This window comes from Schistocerca cancellata, chromosome 8 (genome assembly GCF_023864275.1).
Source record: "Schistocerca cancellata isolate TAMUIC-IGC-003103 chromosome 8, iqSchCanc2.1, whole genome shotgun sequence".
NCBI classification, from domain to species: Eukaryota; Metazoa; Arthropoda; class Insecta; order Orthoptera; family Acrididae; genus Schistocerca; species Schistocerca cancellata.
The window spans coordinates 284,640,363-284,666,386 of NC_064633.1; the positions used below are offsets into that span (position 1 = coordinate 284,640,363).

The 26,024-nt window shown below is 41.5% G+C and overlaps 1 protein-coding gene across 1 annotated transcript in view; it reads right to left on the reverse strand.

Moving 5' to 3' along the window:
• LOC126095523 (myrosinase 1-like) overlaps nt 1-20,572 on the reverse strand; it is a 78,588-nt gene extending 58,016 nt beyond the window's left edge. The window contains exons 1-2 of the mRNA XM_049910306.1: nt 20,410-20,572; nt 3,005-3,138 (exon numbers count right to left, since the gene is read on the reverse strand). Coding sequence (XP_049766263.1) covers nt 3,005-3,138; nt 20,410-20,572 — 297 coding nt within the window. The remainder of the gene's footprint in view (nt 1-3,004; nt 3,139-20,409) is intronic.
• Nucleotides 20,573-26,024: the final 5,452 nt, after the last annotated feature.

The following is a 26,024-nucleotide window of genomic DNA, read 5'->3' on the forward strand; positions in this document are numbered from 1 at the left end:
TATGACTATATTGAGCTATTCTATTTTAAACAAGCTGTGCATAGTCTAGTACATAAACTACGAGTAACGGCAGGTAAAGAGGCAACTGATTTGACCGTTGGGATGCCGTTTGGAAGGGCATCTACCCAAGCAGTAACCGTTAGGTACCGTCGCACCCGAAACGATTTACTGCTGTCGCTAAAAGTGGGTAATAGAGTACTTTTTCAATGCGCTTACGTGTGCTGCCAGTATAAATTAAGGATCCCATTGAAAGATTATCTGCTTTTATTTCCTTCAAACACAAATATTTTGATCGCAGTCCTGTACCTGTGCTTTACGTCCAACAGGTTCAGTATCCTACAGTGCCAAACTTGTTTTTATTTTTAAATTCAATTCCTAAGAGCATTCAGAAATCTTACATGCGACTTATTGTGGTCAAATATCCTGACGGAAAAAATATCAAGACCAGGAAATAATTAATACAGAATAACGAAATTTCGGGACCGAATTTGTCTAGGTAACCTACTTAAACATATCACTGCAAGTTGTCCGCCTCGACAGTGCGCGATCAGCGCGGCGGACTGCCGAGCGAATGGGCACGAGTTCGATTTCTGGCTGGGTCGGAGGTTTTCTCCGCTCGGGGACTGGGTGTTACGTTGTCCTTCGTATTGTCATGCTTGACTTTCCATTAATGGGATGGCTGAATGGGCACAAGGCGAAAGCCAATTAAAAATTACAGGATAAACCGTTACAGCGCAAGAAAAGATATTGCAAATGTGAAATGCTCGTACATTTATAACCGATGTTACCACCCATCAGAATGTTGAGTACAAGCACGCAGACGTGCATGTATTGTGTCGTACAGGTGCCAGATGTCAGTTTGTAGGATGGAGTTCCCTACCTGCTACACTTGGTCGAGTTAGCTGTCTCTGTATGTTCATCTTTTCAGAGATGGTTGCGGGACTCGGCTGTTCGATACAGGATGTCAACTTAAACACCTTTCAGCCGTCTAGTTTCCAAACATTTTTTTATTTGGCTACCAGTTTCGGTAATTTAGTACGCCATCTTCAGGCCTCTCACAACGTGTAGGAAGATTACACCTCTGTTCTGATCAAAACAGGTGTCAGCAATACTGGTGTTAGTGGATTTCTGTTTTCCATAGCGATACCTTCAACCATCATCTGCAGTCGGTGTCCATGTAGCAAGCAGAGATCTACTAATAGCAGTATTGTTGGCACCTGTTTTGATCAGAGCAGAGGTGGAATCTTCCTACACGTCAGTCAGGAGTCTGAAGATGGCGTAATAAATCGCCGAAACTGATAGCCAAATAAAATAAGTTTGCAAACGAGACGGCTGGAATGTGTTTAATTTGACATCCTGGTCGGATTAATGCTGTTTGTGGACGATGCTTGAGTTGTCGTCCGATGATGTCCCACGCCTTCGCAACTGGCACCTGTACGACACAATACATGCACGTGATCGAGCAGACGAGGTGAGGTGAGGGTATCATCTGGAGTGCCCCAGGGAAGTGTGGTAGGTCCGCTGTTGTTTTCTATCTACATAAATGATCGTTTGGATAGGGTAGATAGCAATGTGCGGCTGTTTGCTTATGATGCTGTGGTATACGGGAAGGTGTCGTCGTTGAGTGACGGTAGGAAGATACAAGACGACTTGGATAGGATTTATGATTGGTGTAAAGAATGGCAGCTAACTCTAAATATAGATAAATGTAAATTAATGCAGATGAATAGGAAAAAGAATCCTGTAATGTTTGAATTCTCCATTAGTAGTGTAGCGCTTGACACAGTCACGTCGATTAAATATTTTGGCGTAACATTGCAGAGCGATATGAAGTGGGACAAGCATGTAATGGCAGTTGTGGGGAAGGCGGATAGTCGTCTCCGGTTCATTGGTAGTATTTTGGGAAGATGTGGTTAATCTGTAAAGGAGACCGCTTGTAAAACACTAATACGACCTATTCTTGAGTACTGCTCGAGCGTTTGGGATCCTTATCAGGTCGGATTGAAGGAGGACATGGAAGTAATTCAGAGGCGGGCTACTAGATTTGTTACTGGTAGGTTCTTCTCGTAGCACGTTTACACGACCTCGTTCAAACTCATTGAGCTGTCAGCGTCTTAAAGGCATCCTTGCCCAACAGCATGCCCCGTTTCAAAGCTAATGAACGCTCATGGCCGTTACAGCGCGTATTTAAAACAAATCCGATTTGCAGTCGCATACTGGCGCTACTATCACCACTCTTTGCGACTGGCGCGTCATCTACCCGATGTAGAAACACGCCTATCAACTTCCGTGTATGTCGCAACAACTCCTTCTTGGTGTTGGGATTGTTTTTCCGTCAGTGTAGGTTTTTCACATGGCTTTACACATAAAACCATGTTTCTTTTTCATATCAAAATAGTAATGTTATTAAGGCGCTCACATAAGTACGGACTTATCCCAGAGTATCAGAACAAGTGTAAAAGTCTGCATTCAGTCAATAGCATAGTCTGGTATTCACATATATGTGCGGAAATAATTTTCTTTGACTATGCCAGACAGGTTACACCTTTTTAAATACAAGTACCCCAGTATGCTTCTGTACTTGTTTCTTTTCGTTAAATAACACGTTGTTAGTGCTACAGACAGGGCATAATGTTGGCAAGAACTTAAACATAAACTAGAAATATGGGACAAGCTTTTCGCATTACGTAAATCTAAATGCAAATTGTGAACCCGAGTACGGCACTACACACCCCACTCACGCAAATGAACTGCTATCTCCACTGAGAAAGTCACTTTTCTGGTAACAAACTTTTTTCGAATTTTATTTACTTATTTATTTTACTAGTTATCATTGTCCATTACTCTGAAAAACTATACGCTATCTGCAGTAATTTTCTTTTAATCACTGTTTCGCTCTTCCTATTGTTTTGAATGATGTGATGGAGTCTCGTGTAATGCGGGAGAGACGTGCAACCTACGAAATAACTGCGAAGTGAAGAGTGCGCCGTCTGTTAGTACTTACGCTGAGATTCTTGGCGAGCTGGATGTCTGTCTCGTACTTGTGGTAGGAGTCGCACGCCACGTCGCCGTTGCTGCCGTCTACTGTTAGGTTAGGGTTGTTGTGCAACCAGTGGTCATAGATGTTCTCTCCTTTCCCTACGAAAAAAAAAAAAAAATATTTGTCGATTACCGCTCTTCCACAAATCGCTGCTCTCATTAGGAAGCTTTTGTGTCACCAGAATGAACTAGTACCAGTAAAAATAAAGTAAATACAATTCTCAAAAATGAATCATGATTGACAATTAAAAAGTTCATTACTCTATGAGGTTCAGTGATGTGGAAAATAAAAGATCACTTGTGACACATTAAACTCTTTTCCTTCCTCAACCACATCAAACACCGCATCAACGCTAAAAACACGCATACCAACACATTACTGTGTGTTAACTCTAAGCTCGGCGATTAGCTGCTCAGTTCTGAATCGGAAGAAGTCTGAAGGCTTCTATCGGTAGTCAATTATTTTTGGCTACACCTAACGCTACCTAGGAGACAGTACTGTGTGAGGTACCATTGTTGTCTGCAGTGTACTTCGCTCTGTTTCATACTGTTTCCTTTCTTTGTGAGAAAGTCACACCAAAGTCAGCACTGCACATTAATACAACAGACATTAGCGATGTCTCACTGCAATCCTCGACGACGAATGAGAGATGCTGAAAAAGACACGCTCAAAGCACACAGCGCCCTCGCACTGAAGTCAACATACAGCCGAGCACGGAAGCGGTCTGTCGCAGTTCGTGACGTCAGCTGAAGTGGTCAACATCATCGAACAGGAGCAGTGTTAGTCTACTCTCAGATGTAATGGATTTTTGCAAACGTCGAACATTTTACTGCAAGAGATGAATTTGTTAATTATTGCGTCAACTGAGGCTTTAATAGTCAATGACAGTTGTACGTTACTGAGCACTTCTTTGGCAAGGGATTGTATTAAGTTAATTAAATATTTTACTCATTCAAGTAATAAAGTGAACTAATATTTCGTATGGATTAGTTCAGATAGCCATCTCCCAGAGGATTCAAAGAACCCAGAGTTATGGCTGGACGATTGTAGTTTCGTCTGGTCCTAACAAAATGTACGTAATTGTTAGAGTTATGACATTTATTCATCTACATCTACATCTACGTCTGTGCTTTGCAAACCACCGCGAAGTGCATGGCAGAGGGGGCGTCCCTTTGTACCAGTTACTAGGCCTTTCTCCCGTTTAATTCACGGAAGGATCGCGGGAAGAATGATTGCCTAAACGTCTATGTGCGTGCTGTAATTAGTCTAACGCTGTCTTCGCTATTTCCATGGCAGCTATATGCAGGCACACGTAATATATTCCTGTGTTCATCATTTAAATTTGGTTCTACAAATTTTCTTTGTAGGTTTTCTCACGGCTGTTTGTGTCTATCTTCAAGCGTCTGCCAGCTCGGTTCCTTCAGTATCTTTGCGGCACTACCCCTTGGGTCGAACAAACCTATTGTCATTTGTATAAAGGCTCCTTTGTAGAGTGATTATATTTCCCTGGTTTCTACCAGTGAAGTGGTTTACCTATGGCTAAGACTATGTGATAGTTTCATTTCATTTCCCTACAACTTGTTGCACCCAGGTATTCGTAGAGTTGACTGATTGTAATTATGATTCATTGATATTGTGGTCATAGAATGCTACGTCTGTTTGTTTTGTAAAGTGCACAATTTTAATTTATTGGCATTTAACGCAAGTTGTGAGTCAATACATAAGACAATTTGAATTTCTATTATGAATCATATCTAACTGATCTTAACCTCCGCGTTTTTGCGAAAGCGTGAAGCACTGGTTAATGTGCCTGTAAGTGAGGGGTAGGCTCTATATGGGGGCTAGGATTGCTTCCCCAGCTCCCGGAAACCCCCCGTTTGGCAGTCAACTAGCTTACAGTTAACACACTTAGAACTACTCGTACACTTTATTAACTTCCCCCTTCCAACTTCAAGCGATTTTCACTACCAGACCCAGTGATTGTCCAATCAGATAGATCTCCCACCAGAAATAGCAGCAACTTTTCCTCTTGCCTTGCATAAGCGCTTTCGTCTTTGCGTTCTCTTCTACTCGACTCTGGATACGTGTCTCAACTTCCAACTTGAGTTCTCACATCAGCTGTATAATTAGACCACAACTACCGCTTTTACTTGAATAATTTAGTATCACTTTATTGTGACTCTTGGACGCTAGCTTTTTAATGCATTATAACCTTTGAATAACGTGCGTATGTCCTTAATACGGTATCTCTAGGCCGAGCGCCTGCAACGGCGGCCACCACTGAAAAGATTTGTAAGGCGGGTCCGGACCGAGTAGGGGTCAGCTTTGCCTTTCTTCCTGTACACACTCACTGGTCGGTGCACAACAGGAGGCATTTCTTTTCTGCGCGCCCTCGCACTCTAAATCCAGTCCTGCTATACAACGCTGAAACTTGGGAACTATCTCTGCTCTTATTAGGTAAGTTACACTTTTAGAATTGGTACTTCGTGTTTCAGCTTCGTTGTTGTTGTTGTAGCCTTCAGTCCAGAGACTGATGCAGCTCTCCATACTACTGTATCCTGTGCAAGCTTCCTCATTTCCCAGTACCTACTGCAACCGATATCCTTCTGAATCTGCTTAGTGCATTCATCTTTTGGTCTCCCTCTACGATTTGTTTTACCCTCCACGCTGCCCTACAATACTAAATTGGTGATCCCTTGATGCCTCAGAACATTTCCTACCAACCGACCCCATCTTCTAGTCAAGCTATGACACAAATTCCTCTTCTCAACAATTCTATTCAGTATCTCCTCATTAGTTACGTGATCTACCCATCTGATTTTCAGCATTCTTCTCCAGCACGACATTTCGAAAGCGTCTATTCTCTTCTTGTCTAAACTATTTATAGTCCATGTTTCACTTCCATACTTTCAGAAATGACTTCCTGACACTTACATCTATACTCGATGTTAACAAACTTCTCTTCTTCAGAAATGCTTTCCTTACCAATGCCAGTGTACTGTTTATATCCTCTCTACTTCGACTATCATCAGTTATTTTGCTCCCCGAATAGCAAAGCTCATCTACTACTACCTTAAATGTCTCCTCTTTTAACCTAATTCCCTCAGCATCATCTGATTAATTCGACTGCATTCCATTATCCTCGTTTTGCTTTTGTTGATGTTCGTCTTATATCCTCCTTTCAAGACACTGTCCTTTCCGTTCAACTGCTCTTCCAAGTGCTTTGCTGTCTCTGACAGTATTACGATGTCATCGGCGAACCTCAAAGTTTTTATTTCTACTCCATGAATTTTAATTCCTACTCCGAATTTTTCTTTTGATTCCTTTACTGCTTGCTCAATATACAGATTGAATAACATGGGGGATAGACTACAACCATGTATCACTTCGCAACCACTGCTTCCCTTTCATCCTCCTCCACTCTTATAACTGCCATCTGGTTTCTGTACAAATTGTAAATAGCCCTTCGCTCCCTGTATTTTACCCCTGCCACCTTCAGAATTTGAAAGAGAATATTCCAGTCAACATTGTCAAAAGCATTCTCTAAGTCTACAAATGCTAGAAACGTAAAATTGCCTTTCCTTCATCTATTTTCTAAGATAATTCGTAGGATCAGTATTGCCTCACGTGTTCCAACATTTCTACGGAATCCAAACAAATCTTCCCTAAGGCCGGCTTCTATCAGTTTGTCCATTCGTCTGTAAAGGTGTTAGTATTTTGCAGCCGTGACTTATTAAACTGATAGTTCGGTATTTTTCACACCTGTCAACACCTGCTTTATTGCGATTGGAATTATTATATTCTTCTTGAAGTCTGAGAGTATTTCGCCTGTCTTATACATCTTGCTCACCAAATGGTAGGGCTTTGTCATGGCTGGCTCTCCCAAGGCTATCAGTAGTTCTAATGCAATGTTGTCTACTCCTGGGGCCTTGTTTCGACTCAGGTCTTTCAGTGCTCTGTCAAACTCTTCACGCAGTATCATATCTCCCATTTCATCTTCATCTACGTCCTCATCCATCTCCACAATATTGACCTCAAGTATATCGCCCTTGAATAGACCCTCTATATATTCCTTCCACCTTTCTGCTTTCCCTTCTTTGCTTGGTACTGGTTTTCCATCTGAGCTCTTGATATTCATACAAGTGGTTCTCCAACTTTATAAAGAAAATGTTGTCTGCTTAGCTGGGTGGTTAAGTCCTCGCCTCCCATGTGAGCGGGCCCAGGTTCGATTCCCTTCTGGGTTGATGATTTTCTCCGCTCTGGTATTGGGTTTTATGTTGTCCTCATCATCGTTTCATCCTCATCACCGACGCGCAAGTCACCCAATGTGGTGTCGCCTGAAAGAAGACTTGCACTTGGCGGTGAACTTCCCCGGATGGGGACCTCCCGGCCAACGATGCCATACGCTCATTTCATTTTTTCCCTGACCATATCTTGTTGTAAAAGTTTCCAAATAACTTCAGTTAGTTAAGTTTAACTCCTTTAGGGAATTTTGTTGCTTCTTCAGCTTCTTCTCTTCTATCACTTGAAGCTCAGCAGTTTTCAATACACTATTTCACGATTTGCTCTTAAACCATGTTCACACAAGTAAAGTAATATATCTCTATTCAACAATGAAGCTAATTTGAAATTTGCTGCATGTACTATATGGTGATTTTATCCACTCAAGATTAGTTTATAATGAAAAACAAACAGAATACTTATTTGTTACAGTTTGTACGCAGATAGTACGTTGCCACCGTTCAAGACAACAAATGAATTGCTTCCCTGAGTAGGTAAGACAAAACTGTAGTCTTCAAATCTGATACAAAAACATATTAATGCCAGTGTCCACACTACACCAACACTATGCATAATGTACGCTCATGTCATTACCGTTGTCGAAGGATTTCTGAAAACAGCAAAATTATATAGTTTTATCAGTCACCAAAGAACAGGATTATTTTCATAAATGCTGGCATACATACATTATTTTTGTTCTGTGAAATGAGAAAAATCACTATTAGGTGCCCGAAAGTTGTTTTTATATAAAATAATGGCTATCAAATACTTTTTCATCGAATAGCAGCATCAAAAACCTAACTCTTCTCGTATAATTATTATCTAAAAAGCGATTCCTCACGGTTTAGACATCGTAAAACCTAGGTAAACAAATGCTCATTTTATTCTAATTCGGTAACAACGAAGCACTATTTCGAGGCCTGAAATCGGTAACTTGTGCAAACAGCTGCAGCTACACTATGTGATCAAAAGTATCGGAATCTTGCTGAAAATGATTCACAAGATCGTGGTGCCCTCCAACAGTAGTGCTGGAATTCAATTTGGTGTAGGCCCACCCTTAGCCTTGTGACAGCTTCCACTCTCACAGGCATACGTTCAACCAGGTGCTGGAAGGTTTCTTGTGGAATGGCAGCCCGTTCTTCACTGAGTGCTGCACTGAGGAGAGGTATCAATGTCGGTTGGTGAGGCCTGGCACGAAGTCGCCGTTCCAAAACACCCCAAAGGATTCAGGTCAGGACGCTGTGCAGGCCAGGCCATTATAGGAATGTTATTGTCGTGTAACCACTCCGCCAGAGGCCGTACATTATGAACAGGTGCTCGATCGTGTTGAAAGATGCAATCGCCATCCCCGAATTGCTCTTCAACAGTGGGAAGCAGGAAGGTGTTAAAAAAAATCAATGTAGGCCTGTGTTGTGACAGTGCCATGCTAAGCAACATGGGGTGCAAGCTCCCTCCACGAAAAACAGGACCTCACCATAACATCACTGCCTCCGAATTTTACTGTTGGCACTACACACGCCGGTAGATGACGTTCACCGGGAATTCACCATACCCACACCCTGCCACACCCTGCCGCACCCGCCACATTGTGTACCGTGATTCGTCACTCCACACAACGTTTTTTCACTGTTCAGTCGTCCAATGTGTTTACGCTCCTTACACCAAGCGAGGTGTCGTTTGGCATTTATCGGCGTGATGTGTGGCTTATGAGCAGCCGCTCGACCATGAAATCCAAGTTTTCTCGCCTCCAGCCTATCATAGTACTTGCAAAGAATCCTGATGCAGTTTGGAATTCCTGTGTCATGCTGCCTACTACACATTACGACTCTCTTCAAGCATCGGCGGTCTCCGTCAGTCATCGGACGAGGTCGGGCTGCACTGTTTTGTGCTGTACGTGTCCCTTCACGTTTCCACTTCACTATCGCACCGGAAACAGAGGACCTAGTAATGTTAGGAGTGTGGAAATCTCGCGAACAGACGTATGACACAAATGACAATCACCTGACCACGTTCGAAGTCCGTGAGTTCTGCTCTCTCACGATGCCTAATGACTACTGAGGTCGCTGAAATTGAGTAAATGACAGTAGGTGGCAGCACAATGCACCTAACATGAAAAAGTATGTTTTTGGGGGCGTCCGGATACTTTTGATCACATAGTGTATTTTCATCTGTAATATCCATCCAGACGTAACCATAAGTAATGGAGTGTACCAGCTGCTACTCGTCGAAGCAGCTCTAAGTAAATGCAGGCTACACACCAAATAATAGTTATTGTTTACAATTGATTTCTCACGAATATCATCTCTGTATTAGTGTATTAGTATTTTCCGCTGCCCTTTATTTTTATTTATTTATAGGAAACAACCAGGCTTTGTCGCCACGTGCTGACGTCGACGTACTTTTTATTCAATGACAAATATTTTGAACAGACTGACGGAGTGGCTATGGCGAGCCCATTGTCCCCAATAGTCGCCAATCTTTTTATGGAAGATTTTGAGGACATGGCTCTGAAGACGGCGTCCTTGAAACCAACCTGTTTCTGGAGGTATGTTGACGATACGTTTATGGTGTGGCCTCATGGGAGAGAAGCTCTTGACCGCCTCCTAGATCATTTTAATTCCCTTCATCCTAGCATCAAGTTTACCATGTAGGTGGAAAGTGATGGAAAACTTCCGTTTCTGGATGTTCTGGTGTACAGAAAGGATGATGGGACACTGGGACACAGTGTTTATCGAAAGCCTACGCACATGGACCGTTACCTGCATGCTTCTAGCTTTCATCCATCGTTCCAGCGTACGGGGGTCCTGCTGACGTTGGCGAGAAGAGCTTATCCATTTCAGATGGAGAAAGCTTGGCACAAGAATTGGACCATCTTAAGGTTGTGTTCAAGCAGAATGGCTATACAGATAAACAGATCCGTCGTGCTTTCCAGTTTGGACCTTCGCCCGAACCACCAGAAGATACCTGCAAATTGGTGGCTTTTCTGCCTTTTGCTGGGAGCATTTCCTCGAAGATAGGAAGAATTCTGAAAAGATACCATATCAAAAGTATTTTTCGTCCGCCAGCCAAGATTAGAGCGCTCCTTGGCTCTGTAAAGGATGACTTGGGTTTGAGGAAGCCCGGTGTGTACAAGATCCCTTGCCACTGTGGGAAGGCTTATATTGCTCAGACAATCCGGACCATTCAGGACCGATGTGTTGAGCATCAGCGGCACACACGGCTGCTTCAACCTGAGAAATCTGCAGTGGCGGAGCACTGTCTCACCGAGGGACACAGAATGCTCTATGACGAGACCCAAATGGTTGCCCCTGCATCTCGCTATTGGGACTGTGTTTTAAAAGAATCCATAGAGATTCGTTTATCTGACAATCTTATTAATAGAGACAAGGGTTATCTTTTAAGTAAGACTTGGGACCCGGTGTTATTTGACATCAAAAAACAACGGTCTGTGTTTCGATCGTCGAAATAAAATTTTTTAAAATTTTTTATAGCGATATCTCGATTTCGCCTATTTCAATCACTGGCGGCGCAGTAAGTTTACTGCGCTAGAGGGCAGTTACGGAACCTTCTCGCGCACGCGTTGTGGGTCTTTTGCGGCCTATATAGGGGCCGCCGCTTGCGCTAGGAAGTCAGTTCCGGCGAGATCGTGCACTAGCACTCTCACCTGAAGATGGCGGCCAGTTGGACCGCGGAAATGTTGTGTAATGAAGACGTTATTATCCGGCTGCATACCCGAGACGAATATTATCAATTATTACGCCGGGAAAGCCTTCGTAGCCACAAAGGACTTTTTGTTTATTGTTCGCTGCTGGTATGGTTGTTGATAAATTCGGGGGGATAGGGAAGAGTAATTTCTAGTCAATCACTCCCCCCTCCCTTCCTCCCAACTGTCACACCAGCAGCGAACAATAAAAATATCCTACGTTAATTTAGTTTAAGACTTTTACTTTTAAGTAACAATTTCTCTGCATCTGCAGGAGACGAACAGAACATGCTCTAAACGCGTTTCAGTTTGTTAACTCAAACATAAAAACAAATAATTATGACGGGTAGCGGAAAATACAATTATATAACTATTCCACACCGTCACGCTGCCCAAACGTAGCCAGTATGGTCACAAGTCATTACCTGCCAAAGGAAACTGCCCTGTTACAGCGGTGTTCAACATTGCTGCTTTCGTAATTAATATCATTGGAAACACATCGGACCCAGCTGGAGGGGTCGGTGGTGATGGGAGATATGTTTGTTGAGTGAACTATCCTGACATAATGATATAAGAAAATCCTGGGTAAAGTATATCAAGGCTGCCAGATGGGGATACGAACCAAGTATCTCTCCAATAAGATCTTTCTTTCATGAGGGCCCACAGTCAGGCACAATTTTTTAAAGAAATTTTCGCCATTTGACTGTTAATTGTTCATTTATTTTACATTATCACGATTTTGGCTTGATAGCCATTCTCAAGTGCGCGTTGAAATGTTAAAATATGTATGTCAAGTCCGTGTTTTTTCGACAATGGAATGTCGCAGAGAGGTTAGACACTATTTAACATTTCAACATGCACTTGAAAATGCCTATAAACCCCAAATCGTGATTATGTAAAATGGCGAAAATTTCTTTCAAAACGGAAACTCGAATAAGAGTCCTCCTCTCTCGAACATTAGTCCTCTGTGTTTCGATAACATATTTGTTGCTGCTGAAATCTACCGTCACAAGACTGGTTTCATGCAGCTGTCCATGCTAGTCTACCCTCTACTACACTATCAACTGATTCCTTCTTAGTCATGTTATGCCACAAATTTATTTTTTAAATCAATTCAATTACCTCCTCAATTGTTATTCGATCTTCAGCATTCTTTTGCAGCACCACATTTCAAAGTTTATCTTCTTCTTGTCTGAACAGCCTATCATCCACATTTCACTTCCATATACGACTACACTCCAGACCTCCATAAGACATTTCCTAACACTTTTACTTGTATTAGATGTTAACAAATCTCTGTTTTTCAGAAGTGCTTTTCTGCTAATGCCAGTCTGCCTTTTATCTCTCCCCTACTTCGGCCATAATCAGTTGTCTTGCTGCCTAAATAACAAAACTAACCTACTACTTTTAAGACTAAAAACAGCCGACCAGTTGCAATGGATAAAGTAATCTTTACCTAGGTTTCGACAGATTTAAATCTGTCTTCTTCAGAAGGCGGCCTGAGGACAATGAACATCGTAGTTTACATTAAAAGGTATGAAACTTAAGTTAAGAATAGAGTTTAACACATATTAGAGAGCTCTTGTATTACAATATATGAGAAGGACGCCTGGTACTTACAGTATTACATTAATATGGAATGATATGTCATTGTCGTTCTTACAAATATCTGCATAGATCCATTAGTCCAAAATAAAATATAGCCCTCAAAATAGGGTTTGTCATGTAAATAAAAATTAGTGCATGGATGTTGCAGAGCTCACAAGCGAATGAGTATAATCGGCCAGCGTAGTTACACTGCGGCCAGGGCAGGTGGCGCTCATGTCGCGAACTATGTGCCGATTGGCTTACTAAAGCAACATGTAAAATATCAATATTAATAGCGTCCTTAGATAAAGTGACAATAAAAAGAAGGAAAGCGTTTAACACTCCCGTTATAACAGTATGGGAGCCTTGGTATCATTAACGTAGATATATACATCAAAAAGGCAGGTGGCGCTTACGCCGAGAGTTACATACAGTGGCATATACAGCCAGAATATAAAAGTTACATTACAATATTAGTGAAGCATACACACCGTATATAAGTCAAAACTTTAAAACTATCAGTAGTGGCTCTTAAGACAAAATTACGAACCCTGGTCCACAATCCAGTTAATACACATTCTCTGGCAGCCAAGGTTTTAGAGCAAGAGAAAATCACATGAGGGCCGATGTAGTGGCAGCCATACATCGTGAGAAGACCACATTACATAAAGGGTAGTGAGCTTAAAGATTTGAAAGTGCATTATATCTTCCTGAGAAAATAGACTACTGAGGTTACCAGCATTAATGTTATACCATAAACAGTACAGGTTTAAAGCCTTCGAAAAATTGTCTACAAGCAAGGTTCAACTGGTCGTTCAGTATATTACCGTCTTTGAGCTCTAGATGTTTAAAAATTTGTAACTCTTCCCACAGATCTAGTCTACGCCCTTTGACTTGTCTGTGTAGGATGACCGTGTCTTCTAACTGTTTAGGCGTATGGCCGGCTATCAAGAGGTGTTCAGCAAAAGTAGAGTTGTGAATATTCGCTCCTTTTTTACCTAATAGATGTTCTTTATATCGTGTTTTCACAGCTCTGCCTGTTTGACCAATATAATATGAGGGGCAGTTATTACAGGTTAGTTTGTAAACACCTGAATTGGAAAACCAATTGCTGGCAATCTCTACTGAATGTACAAGATTTCTTTTTAAACTGTTATCTGTAGAGAAGGAGACGTTACAGTTATATTTTTTATTTAGAAGACGTTTAATCCTATACGATATATTACCCAAGAAAGGGATGGAAATAAATTTTTTAGTTCTTTGGTATCCGTGGGGAGGTTGTTGTTCAAAGTCGAACAATTTTGGGAAATTTTCTTATTGAGGAAGTAATCGATCATATTCTGATTGTACCCATTATTAGCAGCAATCGCTTTGATGACATTCAATTCCTTTTGTTGATCCGCAGGTAATAAAGGAGTAGTTACCATTTGGTGAATGGCGGAAAGAAAAAACGCCAGTTTATGAGCTTTTGGATGAGTTGAGTCAGCAGGAATGATATTATCTGAATATGTTTCCTTGCGGAAGATATTGAAATTGAAGGAATTATCCTGTATAGAAATTGTTAAATCGAGGAAGTTAAGTTCACGTTTTTCATTTTGAAGTTCTTTTGTGAAGGAAATTTTTTCATGTAAACCATTGAAAGTATTGAGGAGGTGCTCTAACTCATGATCAGTGCCATCAAAAGCAATGATAATGTCGTCAACATAACGTGCATAATTGCGGATTTTGTGGCGTAATTCTGAACTTGAATTGAAGAACGTTATTTCCAGGGCGTTGATGAAAACCTCTGCTAAAATACCGGCGAGGGGGCTACCCATTGCTAGACCATCTGGCTGTACATACATTTTCCCATTAAATGTGAAATAATTGTATTTTAAAACGACCTTAAGCAAACCAATCAGTTCCGCAATCTGAGTTTCACTTAGTTTTTTATGCTTGAGAAGATTCTTTATTACAAGGTCTATGGTTTCATCAACCGGGACATTTGTATAAAGGCTGACGATGTCAAAGGACACCAGTCTAGTGACAGGTGTACATCTTACAGATTGAATATTGTTAATTAATTCCTTACTGTTTTTTACAGAAAAATTATTTTCAAATGTGAAAGCATCTTTAATTTTAAAATGGAGGCGCCTAGCAAGTGTGTGATGTGGACTACCTATACCATTCACTACAGGGCGAATCGGGTGATTTTGTTTGTGCAGTTTAAACTGACTTCTGAGCACGGGTGGTTTCGGGTTCGTATTTATAAGCCCTTTCTTTTGAAAGTTATTAAACAGGCTGACGGAACTAGTAAAGTACGCCGGATAATGTATATATCTACGTTAATGATACCAAGGCTCCCATACTGTTATAACGGGAGTGTTAAACGCTTTCCTTCTTTTTATTGTCACTTTATCTAAGGACGCTATTAATATTGATATTTTACATGTTGCTTTAGTAAGCCAATCGGCACATAGTTCGCGACATGAGCGCCACCTGCCCTGGCCGCAGTGTAACTACGCTGGCCGATTATACTCATTCGCTTGTGAGCTCTGCAACATCCATGCACTAATTTTTATTTACATGACAAACCCTATTTTCAGGGCTATATTTTATTTTGGACTAATGGATCTATGCAGATATTTGTAAAAACGACAATGACATATCATTCCAAATTAATGTAATACTGTAAGTACCAGGCGTCCTTCTCATATATTGTAATACAAGAGCTCTCTAATATGTGTTAAACTCTATTCTTAACTTAATGTAAACTACGATGTTCATTGTCCTCAGGCCGCCTTCTGAAGAAGACAGATTTAAATCTGTCGAAACCTAGGTAAAGATTACTTTATCCATTGCAACTGGTCGGCTGTTTTTAGTCTTATTACGTGGAACCGTTGCTGTTGCGCAGCTATGTTTAAAATACTACTACTTTTACTGTCTCATTTGCTAATCTAATTCCATCCTCAACTGATTCACTCCGACTACATTCCATTACTCTTGTTATACTTTTATTGATGTTCATCTTATGATGTCTCTGCAATACACTGTCCATTTCGTTTAACTGCTCTTTGAAGTCCTTATCTATCTTTGACAGAATTACAATGTCGTCGGCAAACCGCAAAGTTTTTATTTTTTCTCCTTAAGCTTAAATTCTCTTTCCAAATTTCTCCTTAGTTTCTTTCCCAGCATTTTCAGTATGCATACTGATTAACTTTGGGGTGGCCACAACCCTGTCACACTGCCTTCTCAACTATGGCTTCACTTTTACACTGTCCAGTCAGATTAATTCGATCACCTGTCGAAGACCTTTTTCAGTGCGCAGCGCTCCGAGATGTGCAGGAAGGGAGTCTATGAGATACCCGAAGCTACCGACAGGGATATGGAGCCATGCTGATTTCAGTCCAGTTGACAGATGTGCTAGATTTCTCGGTTGAGGATGCTTGGCGGGAACAGCCTGATCGATATGGTCCCACAGATTCTCGACTGGTTTTAAATCCAGGGAATTTGGTGGCCAGGGGAGCACAATAAATTCATCCTCGTGCTCTGCGAACCACGAACCTACACTGCAAGCTGTGAGCGATATTCCATTGTTCTGATAGTAGATGCTATTGTGCCGAAGAAAAAGTAATTACATGGAGGGGTGGTCATGGTCACTAAAGATAGATGCATGCTTGTGGTGATCCACTGTGCATTTCAGAATGAGGAGATCATACAGCAACACAGTTGGCTCAATCCGGATTTTCGATAGTTCCATTTTGCCACCCACGGTGTACTTTAACCGTGACGGCTCACGAACAGTTTATGGAATTAGCCATTTTGTAAATGTTCCGCCCTTGGCCCGAAAGCCAATGATTATATCGTCATGGACGCCATATAAATTGCTCTGTTTCTGCATTATGACAATAACTGCACCGTTTCCGCTTTATAACCCCCTCCACTGCTAGTGCTGCCACCTGCCATCTGAGTGTATTCTACCTTACATTGTCAAAACCTTTCTGTAAATATACATATGTTATAAACGTAGTTTTGCCTTTCTTCTTCTAAGGCAAGTCGTAGGGCCTCTGCTGCCTCGAATTTACCTACATTTCTCCTAAACCAGTCTGATATTTCCAAAGGTTAGCCTTTACCAGTTTTCTGTTCATCTGTAAATAATTCGTGTCAAGATTTTGCAACTAGGAATTATTAAACTGATCGTTCGGTAATATTGTGTATGGTGGTCATATTATACCAGTTAGTTTGCATATTTTATTCGATATGATATCATGATTTATGACGAGTGACTGGATAACTCATCGTTTCTTAGGTTGATATTGTTGATACTGGACACCACCACGAACTAATATTTTTTGTAGTGTTGCATGCCTGAGAATTAATTTGAGGTGAATACTGACAGCAGGGAGGGGTGAACATTATGTTTTTCTGTGAATGTGGCGATTGGCAGTTTAGAAAAGATGTCGTGTCGTGTTCAAATGGTCAAATGTGTGTGAATTTTTAAGGGACCAAACTGCTGAGGTTATCGGTCCCTAGACTTACACACTACTTAAACTAACTTATGCTAAGAACACCATACACACTCATGCCCGAGGCAGGACTCGAACCTCCGACAGGAGTGGCCGAGGTGTCAGTGACAGGGCGCCTCTAACTGCGCGGCCACTCCGCGAGGCGTGTCGTGTTCGAAAGAGAGGTGTGTTTTACTATGCTAAAAAGAACAGAGTGGAGGTGGCGACTTTACAGCCCTGATAGCAGCCTCCCCGTGGCGAGGCCGGTGATCGGATGGGAGACGCACTCCTGCCATTAAAAAGTCGGTGACAACACGTGCTGGTAGCTAGGGGTGGAGATCGATAGCATCTTAACCGAGAGTGAGGCATCCTTTTAGTACAAAGGAATGTATTGGGATCACGAACGGCGGCTGTGAGTTGACTCTTCTCAGATCTTCTCACGGGGACAGCAATGCACGTTTTCCGCCAAAATTAGAGAAGCGATTTGGATTTGCGGAGTTCTTAGTCGTGGAAGGAGCTCTAGATTGTTCTAGAACAGTGTCCTATAGAGAGGATGAACTGCAGGCGACTGGGTGGCAGCTACGTGACTCGTAGTGGGAGGCACTGCTTTTGTAATGTGCACGGTAGGGCAGTTCATACAATATCAAAATGTGTGTGAAATCTTATGAGACTTAACTGCTAAGGTCATCAGTCCCTAAGCCTACACACTACTTAACCTAAATTATCCTAAGGACAAACACACACACCCATGCCCGAGGGAGGACTCGAGCCTCCGCCGGGATCAGCCGTACAGTCCATGACCGCTCGGCTAATCCCGCCCGACCATACAATATCGATAGTTCGATATGTCGGTGCTTTACTCAAGAGATATAGGTACATAACAACGATGCTTTTTTCACCGATGTATCGATATCGAAACGGCAATGTCAAGTCCCGATATTTTTATTTTATATTATATTTTTCTCGCAATTTTCGGTACATGTAATGTAACTGTTCTTTTGAAGCTGTAGTACATCATATTTCGACATTCACTGTGTGAAGGAATCTTACTACTTTTTGAGCTTCCACCATGTCCAGTCCTCTTTGACTGTGTGAAGCAAGTATAGGTGGTAGAAAGAAGACGTCCCATTGCACTGGGGGTTGGCGGTGTGAATAGTATAACAAGGTTTCCGATGTGGAGAAATAGCACACTTTTTTCCGATATATCGATGACCGATAACGATACCTTTTTTAAAATTTCAATGTATCGGACTCTCGACATTGTTAAAAATATCAATAGCGTAGTGCATGTGGATTCGTTGCAGAGAGTGCACACGCAGACATCGCGACCCATGTTGGAAACCAGAATATGGCGTGTAAAGGGACTCTCCAGCGGGTGTCGACAGAGGATGGAGAGTGACCTAGAGACATCGCTGACAAGAATGTCAGTGAAGAGCCTCACAGTTATAATTTGCAAAGTGTCGATTTCGCTACTAGAAGAGAGTTAACTCCTATGTCTGTAAGCAGAGTGACGATTCTTTGCTTGTTTATAGAGTCTCAGGCATACTGCACTGCCTCTTTACCAACGAATACTTGAGCTGAGTTTCTGTTCCTGGCTTAAGAGGAAATTGAAATCTCGACTCGTGTTCTGTGTCGAACCGAAGTAATTTCAGCGTCGGAAGTTTTCGGACGGCATATTAGGTCCTCTGTGTAGACAGAATTTATAGGTAGGCATCGTACATCTTCTGTACCGTGACCAACGGCATCGAGCAGATCGACGCTGCAGTCTTCTAGCACTGTAATCGGTGATATGCACACCACGGCTAGGCAGATAGGGAAACAAACACAGCAAGCGTGTTGACTTCCATTTGATTGCTCCCTGAGCTGTTTGCTGTCAGTGCCAGTCAGAGTTGAGGTCTTCTCTTTCTTGGGGCTACTCAGAATCACTCAGCGTAGTGTGTCTGTGTAATAAGAGGCGACGTGATTTTGAGAAGAGTCACTGATGTCATTCTAGCCTCAAAGCTAGATTAAGAGTGGGGCTTAACTTTCTATACTGATTTTATACTTTTTCATTTTCCTGTTGTTTGAAAATTAATTTGACGTTATCTATTTGTCTTCATTCTGGTAGGATATCTAATCAACATTAGAGACCTAATTAACCTAGAGCAGAAGAACATGATGACTAGATCCTCATCTAATGTATTGCTCTAGGTGTACGTTGTCAACGGCGTAGCTGTTTAATATACTTATAGGGGCGATATTTCACAGCATTAGGCAACCACACATACACACGCCGTATATACACTACAACAACGGAAGGTTTAAAATTCACAACTGTCAGTATCTGCTATCTTTGGAATACGAATTGTTGCACTTTATTGAAGTCTGAGGATATTTCGCCAGTCTCAGACCTTGCACAGCAGCTGGAATAGTTTCGTCATGGCTAGCTTTCACTGGGATCTCAGTACTTCTGATCCCTCACCTGCACCAAACACCATGTTTCCACTTAGGTCTTGCAGTGCTCTGTCAATTTCTTCTCGCAGTACCTTATCTACAGTCTCATGTTCACCAGCTCCCCTTCTCTTGCTATAATACTGTCTTCGATAACATGTAGGTAAGAATTAATATTGGAACGTTTCGACCTAAAGATGTAGCGCAGTGGATGATACTCTGGCCTCGTATTTGGGAGGGTAGCGGTTCAAATCACTGTCCATTCACGCATATGTAGGTTTTCCATGACTTCTGCCGAAATCGTTAAAGGCAATTTCGGAATGGTCGGTTTTCCTCGCCATCCATTCCCAATCAGAGAATTTGATCCATATCAAATGACGTCCTAGAAGGAGCCACACAACAATCAGATTTTTATAATTTTTTATATTCATCGTATTTGAAGTCCAGAACTCAAATATCAATAACACAAGGCAGGTAGATGCTACTCTCAAAAACTTTCCAGGAAATCTACTTTGAAGTTTTCCGAAAGTCTTTAATACCTAAAAAAAAAGGGTGGGCCTTCGGCAGCCCCGGCCTGCGATTGGTTTCAACCCGGCCGGGGGAAAGAATTCATGGCGGACAGAGTGAGGCGCTCGCACAACGGGATGTTAAACCATAATCTCCCTTTTTCCTTGCTTGGGAGATCTGACACTCTTGTACGCCTTCGAAATACCAAACGAAAGATTTTATTTCGAAGTGTAATGTTGGGAGAAAAATATGCCTTCTAACCTATTCGAGAACTAAATTAGAGGTCAGCAATTTCAAATAGCGTCTTACATTGCGGGTGTGATGTTCTGGCCCTCTGCAACAACAGTGTAGGGATTACACACTGCTACAGTCCTTACCGTCTTCGTTCCAGGCGCCTTCCACCTGATAAGATGCTGTGCCTGCTCCGAAGATGAAGTCAGCGGGTAACTGGTTGAGAGCCCGGGAGCTGCTCTCTGGAGCAGCTAGGGTCCCGACGCCCAGGATCACCAGCAGAGACAGCGTGTGGCCGGGAGACGTCATGTTGGTAGGAGACAATTTCTCCCTGCAGGTCAGTCGCTTTTATAAGGAGCGATCACAGTCTTATCAGCTTACGAGGCATGTACTGTGACTCCATCAGACGGTACAGCGTGTGTTATCTTGCCTTACATCAGCATAATCAAACCACAAGGTGAACAAGCTGATAATAATCCGTCTCAGGTACTCAGCTAGAAATTTTTTCGTGGCATCCACTTCCTCTACACTGACAATGGTAAAGGTGTAAGTGGACTACGTTATGGGATTTGTGAACTCACAGTTGTTGTTATTGTAATCTTCAGTCCACAGACTGGTTTGATGCAGCTCTCCATGCTACTCTACATCTACATCTACATCTACATCTACATCTACATCTACATCCATACTCCGTAAGCCACCTGACGGTGTGTGCAGGAGGGTACCTTGAGTACCTCTATCGGTTCTCCCTTCTATTCCAGTCTCGTATTGTTCGTGGAAAGAAGGATTGTCGGTATGCCTCTGTGTGGGCTCTAATCTCTCTGATTTTATCCTCATGGTCTCTTCGCGAGATATACGCAGGAGGTAGCAATATACTGCTTGACTCCTCAGTGAAGGTATGTTCTCGAAACTTCAGCAAAAGCCCGTACCGAGCTACTGAGCGTCTCTCCTGCAGAGTCTTCCACTGGAGTTTATCTATCATCTCCATAACGCTTTCGCAATTACAAAATGATCCTGTAACGAAGCGCGCTGCTCTCCGTTGGATCTTCTCTATCTCTTCTATCAACCCTATCTGGTACGGATCCCACACTGCTGAGCAGTATTCAAGCAGTGGGCGAACAAGCGTAGTGTAACCTACTTCCTTTGTTTTAGGATTGCATTTCCTTAGGATTCTTCCAATGAATCTCAGTCTGGCATCTGCTTTACCGACGATCAACTTTATATGATCATTCCATTTTAAATCACTCCTAATGCGTACTCCCAGATAATTTATGGAATTAACTGCTTCCAGTTGCTAACCTGCTGTTTTGTAGCTAAATGATAAGGGAACTATCTTTCTATGTATTCGCAGCACATTACACTTGTCTACATTGAGATTCAATTGCCATTCCCTGCACCATGCGTCAATTCGCTGCAGATCCTCCTGCATTTCAGTACAATTTTCCATTGTTACAACCTCTCGATATACCACAGCATCATCCGCAAAAAGCCTCAGTGAACTTCCGATGTCATCCACAAGGTCATTAATGTATATTGTGAATAGCAACAGTAATACGACACTACCCTGCGTCACACCTGAAATCACTCTTACTTCGGAAGACTTCTCTCCATTGAGAATAACATGCTGCGTTCTGTAATCTAGGAACTCTTCAACCCAATCACACAATTGGTCTGATAGTCCATATGCTTTTACTTTGTTCATTAAACGACTTTGGGGAACTGTATCGAACGCCTTGCGGAAGTCAAGAAACACGGCATCTACCTGTGCACCCGTGTCTATGGCCCTCTGAGTCTCGTGGACGAATAGCGCGAGCTGGGTTTCACACGATCGTCTTTTTCGAAACCCACGCTGATTCCTACAGAGTACTCTATCCTGTGCAAGCTTCTTCCAGTACCTACTGCAACCCACATCCTTCTGAATCTGCTTAGTATATTCATATCTTGGTCTCCCTCCATGATTTTTATCCTCCACGCTGCCCTCCAATACTAAATTGGTGATCCCTTCATGCCTCAGAACATGTCCTACCAACCGATTCCTTCTTCTAGTCAAGTTGTACCACAGACTTCTCTTCTCCCCAATTCTATTAGTTACGTGATCTACCCGTCTAATTTTCAGCATTTTCCTGTAGCAAAAAATTTCGAAAGCTTCTATTCTCTTCTTGTCCAAAATATTTTTCGTCCATGTTTCACTTCCATACATGGCTACACTCCACACAAAAACTTTCAGAAAAGATTTCCCGACACTTAAATCTATATTCGATGTTAAGAAATTTCTCTTCTTCAGAAACGCTTTCCTTGCCATTGCCAGTCTACATTTTATATCCTCTCTACTTCGACCAACATTAGTTATTTTGCTCCCCAAATAGCAAAACTCATTTACTACTTTACGTGTCTCATTTCCTAATTTAATTCCTTCAGCATCACCCGACTTAATTCGACTACATTCCATTATCCTCGTTTTGCTTTTGTTGATGTTAATCTTATATCCTCCTTTCAAGACACTGTCCATTCCGTTCAACCGCTCTTCCAAGTCCTTTGCTGTCTCTGGCAAAATTACAATGTCATCGGCGAACCTCAAAGTTTTTATTTCTTCTCCATGGATTTTAATTCGTACTCCGAATTTTTCTTTTGTTTCCTTTACTGTTTGCTCAATATACAGATTGAATAACATCGAGGAAAGGCTACAACCCTGTCTCACACCCTTCGCAACCACTGCTTCCCTTTCATCCCCTGGACTCTTATAACTGCCATCTGGTTGCTGTACAAATTGTAAATAGCCTTTCGATCCCTGTATTTTACCCCTGCCACCTTCAGAATTTGAAAGAGGGTTTTCCAGTCAACTTTGCAAAAGCTTTCTCTTAGTCTACAAATGCTAGAAACGTAGGTTTGCCTTTCCTTAATCTATCTTCTAAGATAAGTTGTAGGGTCAGTATTGCCTCACGTGTTTCAACATTTCTACGGAATCCAAACCGATCTTCTCCGAGGTCGGCTTCTACCAGTTTTCCATTCGTCTGTAAAGAATACGCGTTATTATTTTGCAGCGGGGACTTGTTAAACTGATAGTTCGGTAATTTTCACATCTGTCAACACCTGCTTTCTTTGGCATTGGCATTATTATATTCTTCTTCAAGTCTGAGGGTATTTCGCCTGTCTAATACATGCTGCTCACCAGATGGTAGGAACTCACAGTACGTTTTCAATAAAATTCTTCTGGGACCTCGAGTGTTCAAAACCGCACGAAAAGGTGCTTAGAATATAAATTGCTCATCCCAAAAATAATAGTATGAGCCATTAACATGCAAAACCACGCGTCTGATCACGAGAACATTCAAATAATCACCTACTCAAGATCTAACACAAGAGAGGAACTTTTGCGTTACAAAGAAACAAAATATCGATAAAATAGGACAAAAATTACACACATTACAATATCGTAACTTCTTTCTATGTTTCCCTCTACTTAGAAGCAGAGATTGATGTCTGAAATACTCCTCTGTGATACAGATAAGAGGGAGTTTGAGTCAATAATTAAATCACTGAAGGCTAAGGACTCTCATAGTTATGATGGAGTGTCTAACAGAACATTAAAGTACTGTGCTGGACATGTTATCCCTGTATTTAGCCATATTTGTAATTTTTCCTTTAGGAATGGTCAGTTTCCTAAGCAATTAAAGAACTCAGTAGAAAAACGGCTTTATAAAGAGGGAGAAATGGATATTATTGATAATTTTAGACCTATTTCTATGCCATCAGTGTTTGCAAAAGTTATTGTAAAGGCTGTGTATGTAAGGATAATTGATCATTTTATATCATACGATTTGCTATCAAATGTACAGTTCGGCTTTAGAAGTCGTTTAACCACTGAAAATGCTATATTCTCTTTCCTCTGTGAGGTACTGGATGGGCAAAAACAAAAAGTTTCAAATGCTTGGCGCATTTTTTTGATTTAACTAAGGCATTTGATTGTGTTGATCACAAAATATTGCTCCAGAAGTTGGATCATTACGAAATACGGGGAGTAGCTCACAATTGGTTCACCTCTTACTTTAGCAACAGGCAGCAAAACGCCATTATTCACAATGTTGATAACGTCTGTGATGTGGGATCTGAATTGGGTACTGTCAAGTAGGGGGTGCCCCAGGGATCAGTGTTGGGGCCACTCCTGTTCCTTATTTATAAAAATGATATGCCCTCTAGTATTACTGGTAACTCTAAAATATTTCTGTTTGCTGATGACATTAGCGTGTTAGAAAAAGATGTGTGCAAAACTGACTCGGTTTCAAATAGTGCAGTACATGACGTCAGTTCATGGCTTGTAGAAAATAAACTAACGTTAAATCACAGTAAACTCAGTTTTTACAGTTTCTAACACACAATTCAACAAAACCTGACGTTTTAATTTCACAGAACTGGAATATGATTAGTGAAACTGAACAGTTCAAATTTCTTGGTGTTCAGATAGATAGTAAGCTGTCGTGGAAAGCCCACGTTCAGGATCTTGTTCAAAGACTTAATACTGTCATTTTTACTATTCGAACGGTATCAAAACTGATTATTACTTCGACACGAAAATTAGTCTACTTTGCTTATTTTCATTCGCTTGTGTCGTGTGGTATTATATTTTGGAGTAACTCTTCCCGTTCTAAAAGGATATTTTTGGCTCAGAAACGGGCGGTTCAGGCAATAAGTGGTGTGAGTTCACGAACCTCTTGTCGACCTCTGTTCACGAGTCTGGGTATTTTAACATTGGCCTCTCAATATGTATATTCCTTATTGTTGTTTCTTGTTGCCAATATTAGTTTATTCACAAGAATAAGCAACTTTGAATCGGTTAATACTCGGCAGAAATCAAACCTGCATTTGCATCGGACTTCCTTAACTCTTGTGCAAAAAGTTGTGCAGTATACTGCTGCATCCATTTTCAATAAGCTACCACTCGAATACAAAAATCTTAGCAGTAATCCACGCGCTTTCAAATCGAAACTGAAGAATTTCCTCGTGGGTCACTCCTTCTATTTAGTCGAGGAGCTCCTTGAAAAATTAAGCTGATTCTTATTGTATTGCTGATAGCGTTTACTTAAACTTATGGACTGACTTTTTTCCGGTTCATGAACATTTAGTTTTATTTTTTATTACTTTTATGTTGTAATTTCATGTATTGACACGTTCCACGACCTTGGAGATTTGCCCCTCAATTTGGTCCTACGGAACTTGACGTGTAAATAAAAATGTAAATAAAAAATAAATAATAATAAATAGAATAATTACGTAGTCTGAACAATAAAGTTTTTCTACTAACTTGATAGTACTGGACAGCTGTCCAGTCTTCAAGGTGCAGATGTGGGGTGTCAATGATGTGGTTAAGGCAATGCGAAACACAACATTATGAACATCTGACTAAAGCTACTTTTTCACATTGTTCAGTCCAGTATCAAACACCACACTAATTACATTTTAAAACGATGATATTGGCATGTCAGTGTCACGTTCTGCCTTTTGTCAAGCATAGGGTAACACAGGCTTGTACTCCGGCGCTGAAACTTGATTGCATAGCACAGAATGAAGTCTGACGAAGAAATGACGACAGTGTAGCTTTACTAGTAATTTATCACATTTTAGTCTGATACTGTCAACAATCCTTTTCATACAGAGCTTATATTGCCTGAAGAAGTACATATCAAGAGGCAGATAATATTTAGTTGTCTCCACTGTGCTTGGTCCTGTTACACCACAGCCTACGTTCGTCGTCAACGTGCAATAA